At 40.0% G+C, this 24,532-nt stretch overlaps 1 protein-coding gene across 2 annotated transcripts in view; it reads left to right on the top strand.

The window, feature by feature from the left end:
- LOC126215333 (disintegrin and metalloproteinase domain-containing protein 10) overlaps positions 1-24,532 on the top strand; it is a 545,912-nt gene that overhangs the window by 502,180 nt on the left and 19,200 nt on the right. For both annotated transcript variants that reach the window (XM_049942016.1, XM_049942017.1), the window contains exons 6-11: positions 155-350; positions 2,188-2,372; positions 7,095-7,269; positions 9,150-9,327; positions 16,494-16,671; positions 19,212-19,433. In XM_049942016.1, coding sequence (XP_049797973.1) covers positions 155-350; positions 2,188-2,372; positions 7,095-7,269; positions 9,150-9,327; positions 16,494-16,671; positions 19,212-19,433 — 1,134 coding nt within the window. The remainder of the gene's footprint in view (positions 1-154; positions 351-2,187; positions 2,373-7,094; positions 7,270-9,149; positions 9,328-16,493; positions 16,672-19,211; positions 19,434-24,532) is intronic.

Raw genomic sequence — 24,532 nt, forward strand, 5'->3', positions numbered from 1 at the left:
AATTTTTGATGGGGGGCATTCTGCCGGAATCTGTAGAGTGTCGAACTAGTCGAACTCAAGGTGTATAGTGGCAGGTGGTCTGTCAAAATTGCACAGTGATTAATTTGAGTGGCAGTTCTCCTGAATATAATCTTCCGTGTGATTGTGTCAACAGATAGACGATGATGCCCCGTGTCAGCCCGGATGGAGAGGCGACCCGAACCAGTTCTGTATGGAAAACATTGACGTCAGCAACTTCCTGAATCTGCACTCTCTGGGCAACCACGAGGACTTCTGCCTGGCATACGTGTTCACGTATCGCGACTTCACCGGGGGCACGCTGGGGCTTGCTTGGGTTGCCTCTGCATCTGGTAAGCATCTGCTGATATTTGCGGAAGTATTGTAACCGTCATCTTGTGCAACTGTGCTTGGAGAAAATGAGCATGCCAAGAAACTTTCTCTTTGTGTGCATGTGTGTGATATGACTACTGCTACAAATACACTTTTCTAATCATTGGTGCCCATACGACACAGCAGTGAGCATAAACAATCAGTTACTTGATGTGAGTTTGAAATGTCTTAATAATACTGCCAAGTGTGATATTCCTAGTGTATCATAGTTTGAAGGAAGTTAATGGATTCATACAGCACATTAAATAGGATCATTTATGAAAAATGCAAATCAATAATGCTCATGTGACGACACATGGAGACAGTGTGAAATATGTGTTTTATGAATAAATTCTGTTCACTGCCAGTACAAGGCATGTGAGAAATGTAATGAGACTGATTTTTTTATCTATCGTAGTTTTTATTTTTTTCCAGTGACATGATTGTCCCCCCCAATGTAGCTCCATTGCCAGCTATACCCCAGTATAGCCATTATATACAGTCTAGGTAGCAGCACTGAAAGGCTTTAACTGCTAGAACCTTTAACATGTCAGTCACAATCTTCTGAATGTTCTCTAGTGTCCCAGGAAGACATTTTTCAATTTTGGGATAAGAAAGTAGTCACGAGGACTCAGATCAGATGAGTAGGAGGGAACCGTGGAACATCAGGAATGCATTTTGAGGTCAAAAATTCCGTGATGGAACTGGTCGTTTGAGATGGGGTGTTACCATGATACAGCATCCACTTGTCTGTCATTCCAGTATCTGGTCTCACTTCTTCTCCTGACCCTTTCAAGGACATCTTTGTTAAATGCTTCGTTGACAGTTTGGTCTGGAGGAACAAATTCTGTGTGCTTGATACCATTACTGTTAAAAAAGAAAATCAGCATTGATTTGATCTTTGACTTGCTCATTCTAACTTTTTCTGTTGTCTGAGGAGATCTCTCAGTGTGTCACTCCTCACTTTGTCGCTTTGTCTCGGGGTCGTACACAAAAATCGAGGATCCCTTACTGAAATGACATGACTGAACCATTCACGGTCATTGGCAGCCCTCTCAAGAAGAGCAACAGACGTTTCTTCGATTGTCCTTCTGCTCAGTTGTGATGTTTTTCTCAACATTGTGGCACAAACTTCTCACATGTGCAAAACTTCACTCAAAATTTGCTATAAGATGAAAGTGTTCAACAGGTCAGCCATCATCCTTTTTGTTTAATGTTGTTCTGATCCCACAAGACCAGCCATATGTTCGATGTTTTCATTGGTATTTGAAGTTGGAGGTCTCCCCAGGTGAGGTTCATCTTCAACTTATTCTCAGACTTCGAGAAATGATTTGTACCCATGAAAAACTTGTGCTCTTGATGAGGAATGTTTACCAAAAGCCTGTTACAGCTTTTGAAAGGTCAGACTCACAGATACCTGAAGTCCAACATAAAACTGGATGGAGTACCATTACTTTAAGTTCTGCTGTTCCATTCCCTTAACACACACTTTAATGATGGTGCTCTCAAAAATAATGTGATGGCTACATGGAGCTGAAACTTGGACTGAGCATCTGGATGGGATGAACATCACACTTTGCGCAAGTAGAACAACACACTGTTGCCATATTGCTCACATGTTATGAGTCTCATTACTTTTGTCACACACATCATATTTCGGCTTTTTAGATTTCGAGATGTGTGACATCGTTAAGTGTCAGAAAGCAAATTTATTTTAATATTGGCATTGCTCTACCAGATTTTAATGACAAAATTTGTTTTGCATAATATTTATCTCAGTAGTTAGTTCAGAGATTTTTAACTTTTTTTCAATTACAGGTGCGTCTGGTGGGATATGTGAGAAGTTCAAAACGTACACAGAGACAATTGGTGGGCTGTACCACTCGACGAAGCGTAGCCTCAACACTGGCATCATCACGTTCGTCAACTACAACAGCCGTGTACCGCCAAAGGTTTCACAGCTCACACTCGCTCATGAAATTGGCCACAACTTTGGTTCGCCGGTGAGTGCTTGGAGAGGTTTGGTTTTTTTTTTTTTAAAAAAAAAAAAAAGGCAGTGTAGTGCATTGGAGAGAGTCTTGTTTGTTTCTGGAATGTTGAGTGCCAATTATTAGAAACTGCTTTTAAGTGGGTCAATACTGTCAACTAACTCAGAGTCGTACAAGTTTGATCAGGATTTTCCTAACATTCTTTCGTGCTGTTATAACACAAGAAGGAAATCTGTGTGACAAATAAATTATCTAAAACACAAGACAGAATAAAATACTATACAGAGGCATGATTATCCAAATACAGACCAACTGAAACATCAGTTTGCCAAAAGCATACCATACAGGAAATTCAAATTTACACTTGCCATGCATTATGTAGAAGATCCAATGGTGCTGAGATGGGCAATTGGGCCGTTCCCCCTTCCTTCCACCTGCCATTGCTGTTGTTCTGTGTCTATGTCTGAGCCGTGCCTTGTGACATATTGTGCTGCTGTTGTGCCCTTTTTAGTGGCAACTAAATGTAAACATTTTGTTCTTTGTGTTTCCAATAAACCTAAAATAATAAACTAGTCAAAGGTTGGTGCTAGTGGAACATAATATGCTCAGAATATGGAGTTGGAAATGCAGAGGGTGAGGAACTGAAAAGAATACTGATGCTGTTACAAAATTTGCAGATGTGCCTGACAGTGAAGCAGGCAGCCTGCACAGAAAAATGATGGATGTGGCAGAATACCAGGATTTAGACACAGCACAAGGAACAGAATAACCTTCCTCCTTCAGTGCAACCAAGTAGCCAGTTTGTATCTGAACTATCTTGGCTGATTAGGGAATCTTTGGGGGTTTGAAGAATTTGACCAGGAAAATACTCAAGACAGGCTCAGACGTGAGATTGATGTTACTGACAGTCAAGTGTTCTACATCTACATCTAGATCCATACTCCGCAAGCCACCTGACTGTGTGTGGCGGAGGGTACTTTGAGTATCTCTGTCGGTTCTCCCTTGTATTCCAGTCTCGTATTGTTTGTGGAAAGAAAGATTGTCGGTATGCCTCTGTGATTTTATCCTCATGGTCTCTTCGTGAGATATACGTGGGAGGGAGCAATATACTGCTTGACTCCTCGGTGAAGGTATGTGCTCGAAACTGCAACAAAAGCCCGTACCGAGCTACTGAGCGTCTCTCTTGCAGAGTCTTCCACTGGAGTTTATCTATCATCTCCGTAACACTTTCACGATTACTAAATGATCCTGTGTTAATGGATGATGTCGTCATTGCAATTGTCATTGGCAACCAAAATGCTTGTGATGACAGGGAAGAGACTAACGAGAATGACCATGCTGGAAATGGATGGTTCAGTGAGGGAGCTTTCACTACCTTAAGACAGCTATGATGCGATTAGAACAATGAGAATAATATGATGCTGGCCAATTGCTGTCTTTGCAACATTTAGTGGCAGAAATAACCTTAGCTTTGAAATGAAAACAAGTCTTTAACTTTTCCCCCTCAACGGAGGCGTAATTTAATGGCTGTTTTTAACTTTCATTTGTAGGCTATATAGTCAGCTCTAGGTGTTATTTATGAGAATTTCGATTTAACCTACTGATATCGAGTATTGACTTCATCCCTTGAGACTTCATCCATTTACATAATGATTTTGAAATGAGTGGCATCATACAGGGTGTGGCCGAACCGACTAAGAAGTTTCAAGGGATAACTGCTTAAGTGGTGACAGTGGGGGAGACAGTTGAATATCGTCTCCATTCGTTCTGTCAGTAGCTTCACTTTAGTAGCCAATGTGGTTTGGACTGGAGCACATTGGAACTTTGCCTTGCATGCATATTTTGAAAACAACCGATCTGTGATCATGATGTAAAGACCTTTTAGGTGGCAGTTCAACATTTTGTGAAACAGTGCTGTTTCCAACGTGAACGCAATTTGTCCGTGGGTTCCACAGTTGGAGGAAACTAGTAGCACGCTGAGAAGAAATACACGTGACCAATGCAAGTCCACCAGTACACTAGAAAATGTGCAACCACAGTTTGAGGAGGAGCCTGTATTGTGAGAAATGTTTACAGCACATCAGGTCTCTTTGAGAGGTGATGCGGAGTGGCTTGTACAGTCACCAGACTTGAGTTTTTGTGACCTACTTCCGTGGGGATATCTGAAGAAAAAAAGTGTTTAAATGTTAATTTCATATGCTACCAGGGCTAAGATAACAGGTTATTGAAGGAGTCAGTGCCATACTCTGCGATATGTGTAAACGTGCTGTTCAAAACTTCAGAGATCATCTCCAAAAGTGTGTAACTGCTAACAGCCGTCATCTTGAGGATGTTACTTTCAACACTGAGTGCACATAAAATGGTATTAACTACTAACGTCAAAAATGGAAACTTTTTTCCTGAATGTACCCCAATTTCTTTTTTATAATGCCGCAAAACTGCTTCATTGGTTGTACCACACCCTGTACTAGCAGAAACAAAAAGTGAATGGACAATACTTTTTTGTGTTGACTTATTTTTTGGGATGTTGCTTGTTAGGTTGAAAAAGATGGGTTGTGAATTGATGAAATGATATCAGAGGCTTCAATTAATACAATTTTTAGCAGACGTAGACAGACTATTTTCACATTTTTCCGTTTGCTGCTAGAGATTTTGGTGAATTAATGTGTGCAGCTTACAAAATAACTCTGGGGCTTTCGTTCTTTGCACCTACTCCTTCAAATTCCTTGTGAAGTAAAACAATTATGATGTTGTTACATATAGTGATAATTATCTTGTCATACAGACATATACTTATTCAGTCTCAAATTTCACTTTTGCTGATAATTTGGTGTTTCATTTTTTCCCATACACATTATAAAAATGTATGTATGTATGTATTCCTCCACATCACCTCCTACACCACTGGATCAATCTCAACCAAACTTAGTACACTTATCACTTACTTTCTGGGAAAATCCAGCATTGGAGTAAGAATCACCTACCTCTCAAAGGGGTAGGGAGGAGGGTGAAAAATAAGCATTTCTCATGACGCGCAAATAGCCAGACTATATGAATGAGAACACTTATAACTTGCAACAGACTTTGCACATAATTTGAAACTTTTACACGACTTTCATCGTAGACACTCATCACTAAATGATGAAAGGAAAGTAGTTTAGCACTTGCTATATTTTCGCTGTTTATGCATTACAACTGTCACAAATGGTTCAAATGGCTCTGAGCACTATGGGACTCAACATGTTAGGTCATAAGTCCCCTAGAACTTAGAACTACTTAAACCTAACTAACCTAAGGACATCACACACACCCATGCCCGAGGCAGGATTCGAACCTGCGACCGTAGCAGTCCCGCGGTTCCGGGCTGCAACGCCAGAACCGCACGGCCACCGCGGCCGGCTACAACTGTCACATCAGACATTCCATATTAATTTATTAGTTTTTTACAACTATATTTGCAACATGTTTTGCAGACATTATCTACATATGCACATAATGTCCACTCAGAATTATGAGATTGTATGGCACACAGTTGATGAGATTTGATGTCATATACGTTGAGCTGCATGTAGGGAAAAATGCAGGGCAAAATTTGCTGGAGATACAGGTGAAATATGTGTACAAATATGTGTGACTTACACTAAATATAGGTGACATGTATGTGTCGTGTCCATTCACAGGCAAAGACATGGGTAAAAAGTAGCTTCTAAAGTCCTTTATCAATTTCAACCAAACTTGGTAGATATATTACTTACCATCTGGAAAGAAATTCTGTGGATGTAAGAACCACTAACTTCCTGTTAAGGTGGAGATGACAACGTGATGATGGAGAGAAAAAGGGGTAAGGAGGAGATGGACTAATCAAAGTTGCCTGGTCAATATTAGCACTCAGTTAATCTTGTGGTAATTGTGAATACTCAGTCACTTGAAATGCAATCTCCTGCAATGGTTTTATAACCGTGATGTTGCACTTCTTCCTGACGTTGCTGCCTTCTATAAAATCTGATATTTATACTTCATTCAAATAAAACACCTTCAGATCAGTTAACTGTTAAAAGCATACTGCCTGTTAGTGTTCATTATACATCACAAAACAACAGCTCTCTAATTTTATCCAGAACTAAACTTGAACTGTCACTGTACAATTCAATTGACCCTTCCTCTTTCTTTAACATCTGCATCATTGATGGACTCAGAGCTGTTCAGTTCCATCTCATGGTGGTACATCTCAGTCCACACTGGTCCTACAGCCGCACTATAATAAGCAATTGAATTTTGGCTTGCCGTTCTCATAGGTGTGACGTGTTGAGTGTGGAAGACGTGAGTCATCCTTAGATGTTCTCATAGGTGTGACGTGTTGAGTGTGGAAGACGTGAGTCATCCTTAGATGTTCTCATCTAAAAATAAGAAAATATATAATTTACAAAATTAACTGACAACCCGTGTTGTTCAATAAAAATGAGCTGGCTATGCTACTTCTTTGAGGTCTCTACATTGACGATTCTGTAGCAGTAACAGATCATGAGAAATGCACGCTACACACACTGCACACTACAGACATGTTTACCTCATTTTTAATTATCCTGTTGGTATTCAATTCTTCTTAGATGTTTTTGTTTACTTCATATTTTGGAGTGCTTTATCCTCTTGTGTAATGTATATTTGTATTATATGAATAATGAAAGGGTTTGGATTACTGCAGATATTTAAATTTGCTGTTTTGTCTGTTGTTCACAGCATGACTACCCAGCAGAATGCCGTCCCGGTGGGCTCAATGGCAACTTCATCATGTTTGCGTCGGCCACGTCGGGCGACCGGCCCAACAACAGCAAGTTCTCGAGCTGCAGCATTGGCAACATCAGCAAGGTCCTGGATGCTATTGAGGACAACAAGAAGAGAAATTGCTTCACAGGTCAGATCTGCCAAATTTGGAAATAACAATTGTTTGAATCACACATTCTGGAATATGAAATTTTTGAATGTGGATAACTTTCTAAATAGAAAATTTTTGAAAAACTTAAATTTTTGTGGAAGCAGGAAAAATACGAGAATTTAAATGAGCTGACTCACTTTAGAAACTAAGAGCTATTTGCTCACTGAAAACTTTATCTCCTTGTGTATGTGTTTTTTTAACTAGTCTTTACAGAAATCATTTGGAGGTAAACTAACTGTAATATTTGTTACCCCTCACTCTGTCACAGTGTTTGTGATATTTCACATACTGATATGTCTGTACCATCCAGTTGCATGTCTAGTGGGGTTACTAAAGCTGCTTTTGAAACTTCCTGTCAGATTAAAACTTTGTGCCGCACTGGGACTCAATGTGGATGATGCTTTTACAACTGAGCAATCCGAGACCTCATAACTCGAGAGGTGTGAGCATTTCCAGCTATAGGCAAGGTCACGGGCTAGAGTTTGGGTCTGGTGGCATGCAATTTTAATCTGAAAACGTAATGCATTTCATATTTGTACTGTGTTAACATTTCATAAATGCCTCTCATTTCTCACTGGATTTCAAGTTGAGGAACTGATAAATACATTGAATGTTTCATAACTGTGTAACTGCAGTTTGAATTTCAGTGAAAATTTCATCTCATAGCAAAAATATTATGAAAAGGAAAGTTACCACTCACCATATAATGAAGATGCTGAGTTGCATATAGGCACAACAAAAAAGCTGTCACACATAAAGCTTTCCACACACACACACACACACACACACACACACACACACACACACACACCTGGGGGCCGTTTCGGTGGCGTTCCTCTGGCTCCCGGGACACGCTGGTATCTGTGGGAATGAGGCGGCCGATATAGCGGCCAAGGCTGCAGTCTCTCTTCCTCGGCCAGCTATTCAGTCGATTCCCTTCACCGATCTACGGAGCATTTTATGTCGCAGAGTTGTTCATTTATGGCACGCGCATTGGTCGACACTTCCCCATAATAAATTGCGGGACGTGAAAGCTCTTCCTTGTGCTTGGACCTCTTCCTCCCGAACGTGTCGTCTGGAGGAGATAATTTTAACTAGACTTCGGATAGGGCACTGTCTTTTTAGCCATCGACATCTTTTAAGCGGCGATCCTCCCCCACTCTGTCCCCACTGCTCTCAGCTGTGGACGGTAAGACACCTTTTAATTGAGTGCCCCTATTTTACTCTGTTACGCGCCCGTCTACAGCTGTCACCTGATATATCGTCAATTTTAGCAGATGACACGCGCTCGGCCGATCGCGTTCTCGAGTTTATTAGTGACAGTGAAATGATGTCCGTCATTTGAAGTTTTTTTTGGGGACCACCAACCCCTTTCTGTAGTGGAATTTTAAGCCTTCTTTCTGCTTTTAGTTTCTCCAATTTTTTGAGTTTCGTTCCCATTTTTGCTGTTTTCCATTTTCGGTTTTTATTATTTCCTCAGTCACCGACTGGGCGCTAATGACCATAGCAGTTTTGCGCCAGTGTGTGTGTGTGTGTGTGTGTGTGTGTGTGTGTGTGTGTGTGTGAGTTACCATTTGTGTGTGTGTGGTGTTTGTTTTGAGAGTCTTTTTGTTGTGCTTATCTGTGACTGAGCATGTCTGCTATGTGGTGTGTAGCAACTTAACTTTCCTATTCATAATATTGTTACATTCCAGCCTGGATTTTTCATCTCATAGCGAGTTAGTTCTTCACTGTATCCGACTACAGCGTAATTTCAGAATGTACTGGTCAATCCTGAAAGTTTACAGATTTGATCTTTTTGTTTGGGCGACTTGCATTCTCCATGGATGTACGTTTGACTCTGTTACTTTCCTTCACAGCTTCGGAGGGTGCTTTCTGTGGGAACAAGATTGTGGAGATCGGAGAGGAGTGCGACTGTGGCTACGATGACGACGAGTGCACAGACAAGTGCTGCTACCCGCGACAGGTGTCGGAGGTGGACCGCATCAAGAATGAGTCGGCCAAGGGCTGCTATCGCCGCGCTGGGACGCAGTGCAGGTAAGTGTTGGCTCTCTCTGGGGTAATGTGTCTCTGACAGCAGCTGTTGTTGATGACAGTGCTGAGAGTAAGCATAACTGTTATACAGATGGTATTGCAGATTATAACATTTATCAGAACCATTGCTGTGTTCCCAGGTTTTCTCAGTCTGATTGGTTAATGGTTAGGAATTAAAAAATTTGCGTTTTGCGATAAATGTGAAATAGGTGGTTATTCTGCCCTAAAATAAAAAAATGCAAAATGTGAGAATGCAAAATTACTTACTAGACACTGTTTCATAGCGAACTTTATCTAGATGAACTATTTCATCAGAGATAGTTTGAAATAGCTTTGTGTTCTGCATATGAATATTGAAACTCTAGCCAATTTTCAGTTTGCAAGTATTATACATCATCTGGTGAAGCCCAATTTGGAAAGGTAATGTGCACAAAAACCTGTTTGCAAAATAAAATGTGTATGAATGCAATGACGTATCAGTGCGCTCAATGATCTGGTGTCACAGGACCTAGCATGTTATAACAGTGGTATAATCAGAAACTTTTAATGTGGTGAATTAAGTGGTGGATGTTTTGAACTGTGGTTGCATCAAAAGCCACTAGAGGTTGGGCCTGAACTGTGTCATTAACAATACTCTGCTAACCTCAGCAAGGAATTGCATGGTAGCTGTCCCTGAATACTTTGTTTTATTCTTTGATCAGTGTTTTCATTTCTTTTGAAATAGGTGAAGTCACTAATCATGGTCCATCACAGATTTGAATTACAACCCTCATAACAGCAAAAGGGGCTGACAATTCCTGTGACAACGTATCAGTTCTACTGTAGGCTGCTGCCCTGCCAAAGGGTGGTGGACTTAATTCACTGCACCACTCCCCTCCCCTCTAGCAGTCAAAATTATAGTTCGTTTATGCTTGTGGCCATCTGCCATTATAGCTTGTAGTGCCCACATTCTGTGCTACAGTGATTGGAAAGCAAAATCTGTAACATTTTGTGACTAATGTTAAAATAGAGTTATTGTACATTCATTTCTCTTTCTATGTTAAGTGCTTCCCCATTTGTACCTGTAGCATTATTAAACATGGGTCACACAGCTATGAATAACCACAAAAGTTCGAAATTAATAGTGCAAAGATTTTGTAATCGTCAAATTGGGCAGGAAAAAGACAAATAATGTCCAGAAACATCTTAAATTGGAGAAGCATTCAGTTCGCTGATGGGAAAATATTGCTGCTTTTCAACAAAACAAGTCATTTTTGAAAGTTTAAATGCAACCAAACAAAGAAAACGAAGGCTATTTTGGAAGAGAAAGGTATTATTTAATGAATATAATAGAGGGAAACATTCCACGTGGGAAAAATATATCTAAAAACACAGATTTTGTGACTTACCAAACGAAAGTGCTGGCAGGTCGATAGACACACAAACATACACACAAAATTCAAGATTTCGCAACCAACAGTTGCTTCGTCAGGAAAGAGGGAAGGAGAGGGGAAGATGAAAGGATGTGGGTTTTAAGGGAGAGGGTAAGGAGTCATTCCAATCCCGGGAGCGGAAAGACTTACCTTGGGGGGAAAAAAGGACAGGTATACACTAGCACACACACACATATCCATCCGCACATACACACACACAAGCAGACATTTGTAAACGCAAAGAATTTGGGCAGAGATGTCAGTCGAGGCGGAAGTACAGAGGCAAAGATGTTGCTGAAAGACAGGTGAGGTATGAGCGGCGGCAAATTGAAATTAGCGGAGATTGAGGCCTGGCGGATAACAAGAAGAGAGGATATACTGAAGGGCAAGTTCCCATCTGCGGAGTTCTGACAGGTTGGTGTTAGTGGGAAGTATCCAGATAACCCGGACGGTGTAACACTGTGCCAAGATGTGCTGGCCGTGCACCAAGGCATGTTTAGCCACAGGGTGATCCTCATTACCAACAAACAATATCTACTTGTGTCCATTCATGCGAATGGACAGTTTGTTGCTGGTCATTCCCACATAGAAAGCTTCACAGTGTAGGCAGGTCAGTTGGTAAATCACGTGGGTGCTTTCACACGTGGCTCTGCCTTTGATCGTGTACACCTTCCGGGTTACAGGACTGGAGTAGGTGGTGGTGGGAGGGTGCATGGGACAGGTTTTAGACCGGGGGCGGTTACAAGGGTAGGAGCCAGGGGGTAGGGAAGGTGGTTTGGGGATTTCATAGGGATGAACTAAGAGGTTACGAAGGTTAGGTGGACGGCGGAAAGACACTCTTGGTGGAGTGTGGAGGATTTCATGAAGGATGGACCTCATTTCAGGGCAGGATTTGAGGAAGTCGTATCCCTGCTGGAGAGCCACATTCAGAGTCCAATCTAGTCCCGGAAAGTATCCTGTCACAAGTGGGGCACTTTTGGGGTTCTTCTGTGGGAGGTTCTGGGTTTGAGGAGATGAGGAAGTGGCTCTGGTTATATGCTTCTGAACCAGGTCGGGAGGGTAGTTGCGGGATGTGAAAGCTGTTTTTAGGTTGTTGGTGTAATGGTTCAGGGATTCCGGACTGGAGCAGATTCGTTTGCCACGAAGACCTAGGCTGTAGGGAGGGGACCGTTTGATGTGGAATGGGTGGCAGCTGTCATAATGGAGGTACTGTTGCTTGTTGGTGGGTTTGATGTGGATGGACGTCTGAAGCTGGCCATTGGACAGGTGGAGGTCAGTTTCAAGGAAAGTGGCATGGGATTTAGAGTAGGACCAGGTGAATCTGATGGAACCAAAGGAGTTGAGGTTGGAGAGGAAATTCTGGAGTTCTTCTTCACTGTGAGTCCAGATCATGAAGATGTCCTCAATAAATCTGTACCAAACTTTGGGTTGGCAGGCCTGGGTAGCCAAGAAGGCTTCCTCTAAGCAACCCATGAATAGGTTGGTGTACGAGGGGGCCATCCTGGTAGCCATGGCTGTTCCCTTTAATTGTTGGTATGTCTGGCCTTCGAAAGTGAAGATGAGCATTTTGCCAAAAATAGATAGTATCTTTTCCATTCACTATTAATGATGTACTGCTTGATGTTCAGCTAATATGTTGTTTCCATTTTCCTGCATGATATTTCATTGACTGGCCCAGTTATCTTGTTCAGATGTTATGAGTTGTGCTGCCCGGACTCCTAGCAGACTGTGAAGCATTGTCGGTGTCACATTTCTATTTGTAGCCAGTGTCTGACTCCCTGTGCCCGCTATGCTCATTGATTCCTATTCATTTGAGAAGCGCACATTAGCTGAGTGTTTTACTGCTCTGGTGGACTAGATGGCCAATGAGGTTTCAATAACTTGTATGTCAGACTCAGTACTCTCTGTAAACTGAAATCTCCATCCCAGTTTATTAGGTTTTGTGACATGTTTATTTTGACAGTCCCATTAATTACACTGTCTGAGATACTCGGTATCTGCACCACGGTATTGATCTCATTGTATTGCACATCACAGTTATCTCCGTATCTGTCTCGGTGAAAGCTGATTTACTCCTTTGTGTCATTTGGCTGTGTTGCTTGTATTCCTTGCACCGCTACCCAACTGTCTGCCCAATGTTAAGAGTTGCCAGATTCGTGTAGAATGTGGTACAGGTGTCTGTTTCAGAAACTTACATTGTTCTTTAACAGTGCGAAAAAGGCCTTTTATCTTTCTTGCACAGTTTAGGAGAGGTATAAGCAGTAACAGCAAGACAATCACTATACAAGAAATACCACTACCTCTGAAATAAAACTTTTTCTACAATTTTTTATTGCGTTTCAAAAGATTTACATTTAAAATTTATTGAATTCCATTGAAATTGACAAGAGGAAGATCACACCTGTTACTCACAGATTTTGACGAGTCTCAGGCATGTTGTGAAGGGATCTCCTAAGCACCTGTCTAGTGGCTTTCATGCAACAGCCCCTAATTTCTGAGCAATTTGATGTTGAAGTTTTATGCATCTTTTCTGTACCAAGCAAGCATAGCATAATGGCTAAGGTTCCTATCTGCTGCACTGTTTGTATAGATTTGCCGGACCTGTTATGTTTACAGGTTATAGGTTACAGATTAAAATTTTCACAAAAAAGATTCAGTGTGTCTCAACTTGCTAAAGACTAATAGAGAAATCACTGTGAGGGAAGGTTCCATAAATACCCATTCTTTAATTGTGCTTTCACAGGACTGACCATATATGTGTGGTTTGCACGGAGGTTGATTGAACAACCTCTTCCAATGTAAAAAAAGTGTTTCTTCCAGTATCGTCTCTGAAAAATCCATGGGCATGCAAGTTAGTGCCTTTCATTCTCTACGAATTTGTGCTTCTGTTGCTTTTACAACAAATTTCATGCCATATTCTGTTGAAGAACAGCAAGCAATGCATGTGATGGTGAGTAAGACAGTTCTGTAACCTATTCTGTAACAAACAGAATAAACATTTGAAGAGAGTTTGGTGTAATGTTTGATTTATTAATAAATTACTACAGTGAAAATGACTACTGTTGAATATTTTTTCGATGACTTATACTATTTAGTGATATTCTGTACGATCAAATTGAAAAACGTTCACAGGCAAGATTTGAACCTGTACTGCCAGATTGTTAGCCATGAACCTTAACCTCTGTGGTATGCTGACGAACATTATGATTATGGGAGGTATGCATAAATCTTGAACATTGACTTTCTCAGAAAGAGGGCCATCACATGAAAATCTGCTAGCCAGGCACTCAGGTTTGGTCCATGTACAACATACCTAAGACTCATCAAAATCCATGATTAACAGGTCTGCAGGTCTGTCGTCTCCTGCTTTCCACAAATTCTTCATTTGACATAAGAGAGCATGAAGCAGTTGTTAGGGAATAAAGCGAGTAAATATGGGCACTGGGATATTAATTTGATATTTCTCGCCAGCAAATAATAGGCTGTTAACACAAAGTTTGGGCTGTTTTACCTAATTCGATCAATGATTTATGGTGGACAGATGGTTGTGGACCACTCAGTATTAAGTGTACTTTGATATTCTAGACTAGGCTGCACCAACTTGAGCACCGGTGTAGAGGTACCCAAGGACACAGGTGGTCGGAGGTTGGCAAAAACAGAGTACATGGGCAGTCATGCAGCTGGCTGGTAGCCTATGCAGGTGTTCAGGCCTGGTTGAGCACTGGCAGGCAGGAGTGGCCGAGTAGTTTGTGCATGCGCAAAATGTGCCCAGCAGATCTTCCTGGCAGGTAGCTTATAATGTGTCACATGAGCTTATAATGTGTCACATGAGGCAGCTTTGGAACAGCTTGCTCCAAGCCACTGGCTGTGTCATGTACAGTGTAACCATGCAGACATTTTTTTGCATGGGAAATAACATTTTTTGGGTTCATTTCATCTTGGACCACCCAAACAGTTGATCGCTGCTTAGCTTCTGGCTTGTATGAATATGTTGAAGTTGGATGTCATTTATGACCACTGTATGTGAGCTTGTTTTGGAGCCTGAATCAAAAGGTGCTGAATCTGTCAGAAATGGATCTTTTTCACAGGTAAATGTTAAAAGCAAAATCAAGGTTACTGTAGTATTTGATGTGCTTGAAGATACCTCAATCATATGGCCACAGCTGGGCAGCAGTAATCAAAAAGTTAATTTCGCTAATCGTCAATACTTTATTAGGAAAGTTAACTTCATTACACATTGAAGCATTACTTTACGGGAGATTTATCGGAAGTTAAAGTTAATTGTTAATGTAAAACTTGTAACAGTAAATTTTGTATTGTGGGTGAATCCAACAAAATACTGTTCCTTAAATAAATCTTTTTAAATGGAGAAGTTTTAATCGAAAATGTTCATCGACGACTTGTCTGCCAAATATTCTCCTGTTGTTTGGGTTTAAAGTTTTTATAAGCTTCTCAGATGACTTTGATCCAGTGACATGTAAAGGAATCATGTTTGTAACAACAAAGTTTACTATGCATTGATCCACACTAGCTTGAGATACATTGCTGCCAATTACTGCAAGCCAAAAGACTCTTGGATGTTTCTCTCTTGTATTATTTCATCCGGGCTGTTGCTACTAGCTCTGCTGTCAATATCTGGATGCCAAGATTGATTTTTCTCTTTAACTTTCCTCTACCAGATCCAGCCTTCACTGTTCTTTTCAAACTGTACATACCGTGATTAATATGTTCTCCTTATGTATTGTTTCAAATTGTTAATTCTCAAAATGTGAGCCATATTTCTTGACTTTTTAGGTACACACAGTTTACAGTCAAAAAGTATTTCTAATCCCAATCTTGATATAAAATTAATACAATCATTTAAATTTTCATCAGTTATAGAGCTAGAATCAGATTCCATGATTTAGTTTCCACAGTCTCCCACGAACAAAATTAGTGCTTAACGCAAACTCGGTTAACAAACAACAATAAACAGCCAACATCTATAGTTATTCTCACTCACACTTGATAGTTTACATCAATCACGACCACTCCAATGTAGCCACACACCTATGTGACCCGAACTTGTCAAAAGATGATTTCCACTGGTGGCATGGTGTAATTTCTGTTGTAAGCAGGAGAGACCTCATTGTCAATTAATGGACTCAAAGTTAGCAGAATTTAAATAGTCTGTTAATGTTTTTCAAAATTAACTTAAAATTCAACCTGTTAATCAAAAAGTTAACTTCGTTAATCAATGATTAACGGATTATCAGTCTTGCACCCAGCTATGCTTATGGCACTTCATATTTCAGCCCTCTTCGTCTGTTTTGTAAACAGAAACCTATTTTGGCTGACCTTGATGAAATTAATTGCAGCTGGAGTTATGGCCATGACAGAATTCTATAAACCAATTGCAAATTATCTTTTCTGAAGGTGATTGATTACCAGAAGTAGAACAATGGAAATTTGTTAATTGTTTCTGATTTAGGACGTAATGAAAATTGTAAAAAGAAAATGTCATTGAAAGGAAACTGTTGCATGAAATTTCCACATTTTCACAACAGTTGGTCTTTAAATGGTCACTGTAAACAAATTGTTTGGTCACTTTCAAATTTACTTCTAATTTGATGACAAAAAAATCACAACCTGTAATGTCCCACCCCAGTAACAGCAATTAGTGGAAGTTTCTGGAAACTTGTAAGGTGAACCCCGTCTACTGCCCTGGCCTGCTTTTAGGAGGAGACCACCTCTTACCCCTGTTTCCTTCTGTTGCAGTCCCAGCCAAGGGCCGTGTTGCTCCAGCGAGACGTGCCAGTTCGTGCTCAGCCGGCAGAACGTGCTCTGCCGCTCGGAGTCCGACTGCAGTTGGAGCTCCAAGTGTAGTGGCAGCTCGCCCGAGTGCCCGGCGCCGATGCCCAAGGCCAACAAGACGCGCTGCAATGAGGGCACACAGGTAACCTACCACGTCATTTTGTCCATGCTAGTATGAAGAGAATGGAAACATTCAGTGTGCGAAATTACCAAAGAATGTGGAAAATGTGGAGGACTGAGGAGATAAGAAAGCAGGAGGTTCACTGCAGAATTGTTGAGGAAATGACTGCTCAGAAAACCTTGATTAGAAGAAAGGACAGGGTGGTAGAACATGGGTTGGGGCATCAGGGAATAGCTTTGATGGTATTAAGGGAAGCTATACTGGCCAAAAATAGTAGGAAATAACTGAAGACATTTGGTGCCTCTTTGACTCTGCAGCAAAGTTTATGTTGTTTTGAAACTGCGTGGGAGATAAAAATTTGTAGTGGACTAAGACTGAACACTGAGCTGTGCTTCACATGGCAATGCTATTACTGTCTGAGTTATCAGGGATGACTCATGACCCACCTTCACAGTTTTAATTCTGGCATTAACTCTCTTCTTCCTTCCAAACTTAACAGAAGACTAGTGCTCCTGTAAGAAAAAGTAGGCAATGTTCTGGGGTTGAGACACAGTTGGAAACACAGCCTGCAGAAGCTGCACTGTGTTACAGTTGTATCTGAAATGATGAGATGTCTAGCCCTGATCAGAAAGGAAAACCAATGAAGTATTCGAGTTCCTTCCCCAAATTGTTTGGGCAGATACTGCCCCCTGTCACCTCCCATCTCACACATTGACAGTACACAGTGTGGATTCAAAAGATGATAGAGAGAAAAGTAAAGGAAAAGTTTATGGTTGTTATTCAGAAAAGTCAAAGATGTAACAAGCTACTGGAAGAATTGAACTGATGCATTGAACAAACAGCAAATTCTAGAATTCCAAAATGAATTTTCTAACTCCGTTCGCCTTCTGTCTCCTTCTCCTTCTTTGCCACCATCTGCTTATTTCTCACACCTCCTGCCCTTCCTTTCCTGACCAAAAAGCTGCTGTAACAGTTGTCAGAGATCAAAAATACCCATCTTGTCTTTCATTTGATGGTCTTGAACCTTGTTCTCTTGTTCCTGTTCAAGTAATAAAGATTTCAGACTGGAATTCCTAATGAGAAGGAACTGTTGGCATATGGGAGTATTAATAGGACATATACCTCAAACAAAATCCGCTAAGGCATTAGGACACCTCATTTTGAAACTAAAATTATTATTTAAATATTTGTACTGACTTTTCATTGTCTTTGGTGCTGTCTAGTGCCATGAAGAGGATCAGTGCAAAGGCAGTGAAACGTGAGTTTAAATAATAATTTTAGTTTCAGAATGAAACAGCCTTATGCCGATGTGGATTTTATTCAGAGTACCTCTCTCTCTCTCTCTCTCTCTCTCTGTCTCTCTCTCTCTCTCTCTTGTGTTGTTTTATCTGCTATTCATCTTAAAGTCCCTTTAATGCAATGGTTGATGATGAATTAGAGATGAATTTATAAATAGCCCTCATACGTCACATCTTAAAGGCAATTTCCCAGTATTTGTGAGAGTATTATTCCAAAATTATGTTTAACCTAGGAGTCGAGGGGCATGAAAGGGAAGCAGTGGTTGGGAAGGGAGTGAGACAGGGTTGTAGCCTATCCCTGATGTTATTCAATCTGTATATTGAGCAAGCAGTAAAGGAAACAAAAGAAAAATTCGGAGTAGGAATTAAAATCCATGGAGAAGAAATAAAAACTTTGAGGTTCGCCGATGACATTGTAATTCTGTCAGAGACAGCAAAGGACTTGGAAGAGCAGTTGAACGGAATGGACAGTGTCTTGAAAGGAGGATATAAGATGATAATCAACAAAAGAAAAACGAGGATAATGAAATGTAGTCGAATTAAGTCGGGTGATGCTGAGGGAATTAGATTAGAAAATGAGACACTTAAAATAGTAAAGGAGTTTTGCTATTTGGGAAGCAAAATAACTGATGATGGTCAAAGTAGAGAGGATATAAAATGTAGACTGGCAATGGCAAGGAAAGCGTTTCTGAAGAAGAGAAATTTGTTAACATCGAGTATAGATTAAAGTGTCAGGAAGTCGTTTCTGAAAGTATTTGTATGGAGTGTAGCCATGTATGGAAGTGAAACATGGACGATAAATAGTTTAGACAAGAAGAGCATAGAAGCTTTCTAAATGTGGTGCTACAGAAGAATGCTGAGGATCAGATGGGTAGATCACATAACTAATGAGGAAGTATTGAATAGAATTGGGGAGAGGAAGAGTTTGTGGTACAACTTGACTAGAAGAAGGGAGCGGTTGGTAGGACATCAAGGGATCACAACTTTAGCATTGGAGGGGAGCATGGAGGGTAAAAATCGTAGAGGGAGACCAAGAGATGAATACACTAAGCAGATTCAGAAGAGTGTAGGTTGCGGTAGGTACTGGGAGATGAAGCAGCTTGCGCAAGATAGACTAGCATGGAGAGCTGCATCAAACCAGTCTCAGGACTGAAGACCACAACAACAACAACAACAACAACAACAACAACTAGAATGTGTCATGTTTTAGACAGTGTTTACTAATGTGCGACTGGTACTGAGACGCAATCTATTATATTGCAGTTGTGCATCAACGGGGAGTGCACCGGTTCGATCTGCCTTGAGTGGAACATGACGGAGTGCTTCCTGAGCTCGGGCACGGACAAGCGGCGGCTGTGCGAGCTGGCCTGCCAGAATGGCACGGACACCGCCACCTGCCGCAGCACCAGCGAGTTCGCCGCTGCTGTCGGCCTGCCTCCCGGCGGCATTAGCTTGCGGCCGGGCTCTCCCTGTGATAACTTCCAGGTATGCTTTGTGTGTGTGTGTGTGTGTGTGTGTGTGTGGGTAGCATTGTGCTGAAGACAGTGTGGGAACACTGCTCCCCAACACTGCAACAGCACCTAGCTGTCTCCTGAAGATGTTTCTTCCTCTCTCCAATTTGAGGGGACACTGAAAGTTCTAACAATACCACCATGTGCAAAGTAGGTTTGGAATCAGATTAATAATGTTGCTCACGCAGCATATGTTCGCTTTATCGGGCAACAACAAAGTTATTGACTGTGGATGGTATCGTCAGAATGGAAATAATGAAGTCCCTGTAAAAAAAGTCATTAATTTTGGCACTTATCTCAAATGGATTCCCACGTAGATTTTGTCGAAGTTGTTATGGCTCGTTTTGTTGATTCTAGGGTGATTCCACTCTGACTGCTAGAAGGTCCAGATCTGTATTTTAGCAATATTTGAAGACCCAACAAATTCATGTTTCAGGAAATTCTTAATGATCAAACAATCCCAGATCAGAACAATGGTATGGTAGAAATAATTTTTGACTTGGTGTTCACGATCCACATTTTTATTAAACTTCTTGTAAATTCGCATGTACTTCTTCTTAATTGTCACATCATCAAGAAAACAGTTTTGTATCAATCTTCATATATTTAATTTCCACTTTAACCAAACACAATACTTGATTCCAGAATGAGATTTTCACTCTGCAGCGGAGTGTGTGCTGATATGAAACTTCCTGGCAGAGTAAAACTGTGTGCCGGACACCTGGCAGAAGTAAATCTGTGAGGACAGGGCGTGAGTCGTGTTCGGGTAGCTCAGTTGGTAGAGCACTTGTCCGCGAAAGGCAAAGGTCCCGAGTTCGAATCTCGGTCCGGCACACAGTTTTAATCTGCCAGGAAGTTTCACAATACTTGACTGTTCTTTTACAAAGTAAAATAACAACTTAACTTCTGCAAAGTGAAACAAAGACTGCTCTGTGCGCATTCGCGCCAAAACGGTTACAAGTAAGTCAAAGATTATGACAGTCTCACAGAAATGAATACACACAAGAACAATATCACTGTAACATATCGATACATTGGAGTACCGATACATTAATAAAACCAAATGTGAATATTGTCACAAAAATATGTCTGTTACTTCGCAGAAAAGTAGTACGATATTACTGGTATCGAGAACCATTACAAAGTACACCATTTTTTAACTATGCACAACGTAGTGGAGGCTTCGTCAAAGCCATAAACATTACAGACTCGATTATCTGGACCTCAATTATTCAGATTTGTGATTATCCAGATTTGTGATTATCGATATTGTCAACCGCAAGCAAATAGCTTCGTAGCCTTGCCCATGTGTGCAAGGACGTGTTGCACTGACAGTGCTTACACACACCCCGCACGATCTCTGACCCAAATGTTTCATTATTGTCTGAGTTAGACAGTTGCCAGTTGCTACGTCATTGTGCTGTGTCTGGGCTGAAAAAGACTAACAAGGGAAGGCCACAACGTTTGGAACATCGATTTACTGTAAACTTTGTACACAATCAGTACTCCATGAGGACAACAAAATGTGTAAGCAGTAGCACGTACTTCTCAAGCGTTACTGAGAAAATCGCAAGATAATTTCCGTCATCAAATATAAATCTGCATGTGGCCATTTTTACCATGAAGCGTCTGCAGCCGAGTGGTGCCAGCACAGTAGCTCAGCGTGTTCGGTCAGAGCGTTAGCTACCCTTTCTAATAAAAATAACTGAGTGAACGGATCAACGAACAAACTGAACAGGTGTCGACGACGTCCGCACTGAACAACTTCAGTGAACAGTATAGATTTATTTTTTTTTTTGTCATTTACTAGTCGATAATTATGAATATTACATTATTTCTGACAATAAAAATTAGTAGACTGCCAAATAACATTGTAAATTTAATAAAAGTTCATCCGATTAAATGTATTTTCCCCATTGTATCAATTATAATATAAATAGTAAAGAAAATGACTGTGTTGAAAATAAAATAAAAAACTGACGAACGGAACTTGATCCAGTGGCTTCAAGGCCAACCACCTTTTTTTTTTTTTTTACATTTTGTTCTATACTTGGCTGCAGCCACTTCATGGTAAAAATGGCCACTCACAGTTTTATATTTGATGACCGAAGTTATCATGCGATTTTCTCAGTAACGCTTGAGAACTTGAGAAGTACGCGCTACTGCTTACACATTTTGTTGTCCTCATGGAGTACTACAAGTGTACGAAGTTTGCAGTAAATCCGTGTTCCAAATGTTGTGGCCTCCCCTTGTAAGCCTGAGAGACTGGTGTTATCACTTAAAGATAAAATAAACGTTAATGATTCATTAGAAAAAGTACAAACTGGTCATAAGTGACCCAACAAGTATGCTCTAGATTAAGAAGAATACCGATTCAGTTTTGAAGTATATCTGCAAATTTGATAGTAAACACCAAAAAGTGATGAAGAAACTGAAAAATGAACTTTTGGAAGAAGCTTTGTATTGACTGTTTTTACAAAAACAGTCAACTGGACAACCTTAGCTCTGTAAAAAGCACTACAGTTAAATAAAAAAGTGGGTAGAAATGAATTGTTTGTGGATGGTTGTACAGGTTTAAATCTCATCATGTAATTCGAGAATTAGAAGTACAAAATGAAAAAAGTCGGCTGATGTAGATGCAGAAAATTCTTTTAAAGGTGGTTTTAAGAAAGAATTGGACCAAAATGACTATGACATGGACTTTGTTTACAACACTGATGAAACAGGATTAAACTGGAAATCATTACTGTCAAAATCTCTACCTTATCAGCAACAGAGCTCAGCTCCAGCATATAAAACTAGCAAAGAGCGAGTAACAATATTAGTTTGTGCAAACACTAGTCGGACCCTTAAAATGCCTCTGCTTGTCATCAGAAAATCCAAAAACACTAGATGCCTGAAAAATATCAGGTTTCCCATAATTTATAAAAACCAAAAAGCACATGGATGAGCACAAAAATATTCATTAGGTGTTATGATGACACTTTTATTCCTGAAGTGAAAAAAAATTCAAAACAAAATTGGTAAACGAGGAAAAGTCATACTTTTACTGGATAATGCTCCAACGATCCTTTGGTTGAACTGTTGAGAGAGAGAAAATGAAATGTTTACAGTAAAATTTTTGCATGCTAATACATCTTTGTTAAGTGTTATTGAAACATTAAAATGACTTTATAGAAACATGTGTTATATGCAGTAGACTGTCATCTGTTGATGAAGATAATATAAAACTTGTTTTGTCATTTGTCAGGCACATGAATTGAAAGCAATGTTGTTACATGGTTGTAAATGCGAGGGATTTGATTGAGAAGAAGACTTTGAACAAAGCTTGTAACAGAATACTAAAACAGGAACACAAAAATTCAATAACTGATATGGATGATTCTGTTTTGGAGGATATAAATGAGCTAATGACAAACATACAAATACAGTGAGCCAGGATTGTAATCCCAAGTATGTGAAAGAGTGCCTCACTTGTTACAATAATGATCTAGGTTTTCAGATCATGTCAGATGATGAAATTGTTGAAAAAATGTTGTAGGCAAATGAACAGCAGAAAATACGACAAGATGAAACAGGAGAAAATGTAGATGCCTAAAATAATGTCCAACTATCTCACAAAGAAGCATTTTGAGCGCTTGAAACAGCTTGCAAGTGATTGGCAAAACAAAAATCTGATACCATGAGTTTACTACAGTTAAAACAAATATGTAGTGAAGCAGCAATGAAAACAAAAAATTACGTCAAATGACAGTTATCAAATATTTTAAACAAAATTAAACTACTGTGATTGTTCTGTGTACCTTTTTTTTAGGTATTTCATGATTAAGATTGCAGTATTTTACTAATTTTAGGAAAATATGCACATACATATGAAATGTGTTTCTAATCTCCTAAGAAACATTGATTTCTGTTGATTTTAATAAGTTTGATTTGTTTTTCTTGTTTTCAATACACACTTAACATTACGTATTAACTCTAGGTATACAACAACATACCTAACAGATAACCATATGCAAGTTGACATAGGGTATCTTCCTAATGTAATAAAAGACAAATCACTTTTCTCCATAGATTCAATCACCTGGGTTTTTGATTATCCGAATGATGTACAACAATTACTCTGGCTAATCAAGTGTCCACTATATATTTTTCAGAGAAGGGCTTTTCATAATTTCAAGCGAGCAGGAAACTAAAGCTGACAAATGTGCATGAGTAGGCAAGTGCTCTACATTGAATAATGTTAATAATCAGGAATGACTTGCTGCATTGTAATTCCTTTGTTTCTTTAATGTGCTTTATCGATGCTGGGCTTCTACTGTGGTGAACATCATGTTTTTCTTGTGCAGTAGTGCCCTTTGTACATCATAATATATTCCTATGCATGGACCTAGCAACATCAGACTATCCGAGTCCAGCAAAATCTCTAACAGTTATTTTCCAGTTACCGTGATTACAGTTGTAATGTTTAATGAAGTAACAGGAAACTGGCATCAGTGTTGTTCCCTCCATATTATTGGAGATAATTATCAGTCCATCATCATCACAGTCCAGTTGTTAAAACAAGTATTGCATTTTGTTTCCAACTTTCATCTTCTCTTACTTACCCACTTGCTCATTCTGATCCACTACAATCATCTACTCTTACTTACCCACTTTGGTCATTCTGATCCACTACACAAGGTACCCAGGAGGAATGGCCAATATTCAGGAATGATCATTCAAAGCAGAGAATTCTAGTAAACATGGGCTCTTAAAAAGGTATGCTGTAAGAGCTATGGGAAATTGTTCATTTTTGACACTGTGAGACAAATCTCTTCTACTGCAAGCTCTTTGCTTGGGCTCTAAAATGCATACCTTACAAGCTATGTGCACTTGTTCAGTAGAACAGATGTTTTACACGGTAGCAAAGATGACTAAGCGCTCATAGCTCTTAAAGTATGTACTTTAGAGTGTATGTTTACTGGACATCTTTTTCCTTGTTTTGGTCCATGCTACCACTTTAAAAAATGCCAGCAAAGAGCTTACAGTAGAAAAAGGTTTGTTTCACAGCACTGAAAATGGAGAAGTGTA

This window comes from Schistocerca nitens, chromosome 12 (assembly GCF_023898315.1).
Source record: "Schistocerca nitens isolate TAMUIC-IGC-003100 chromosome 12, iqSchNite1.1, whole genome shotgun sequence".
NCBI classification, from domain to species: Eukaryota; Metazoa; Arthropoda; class Insecta; order Orthoptera; family Acrididae; genus Schistocerca; species Schistocerca nitens.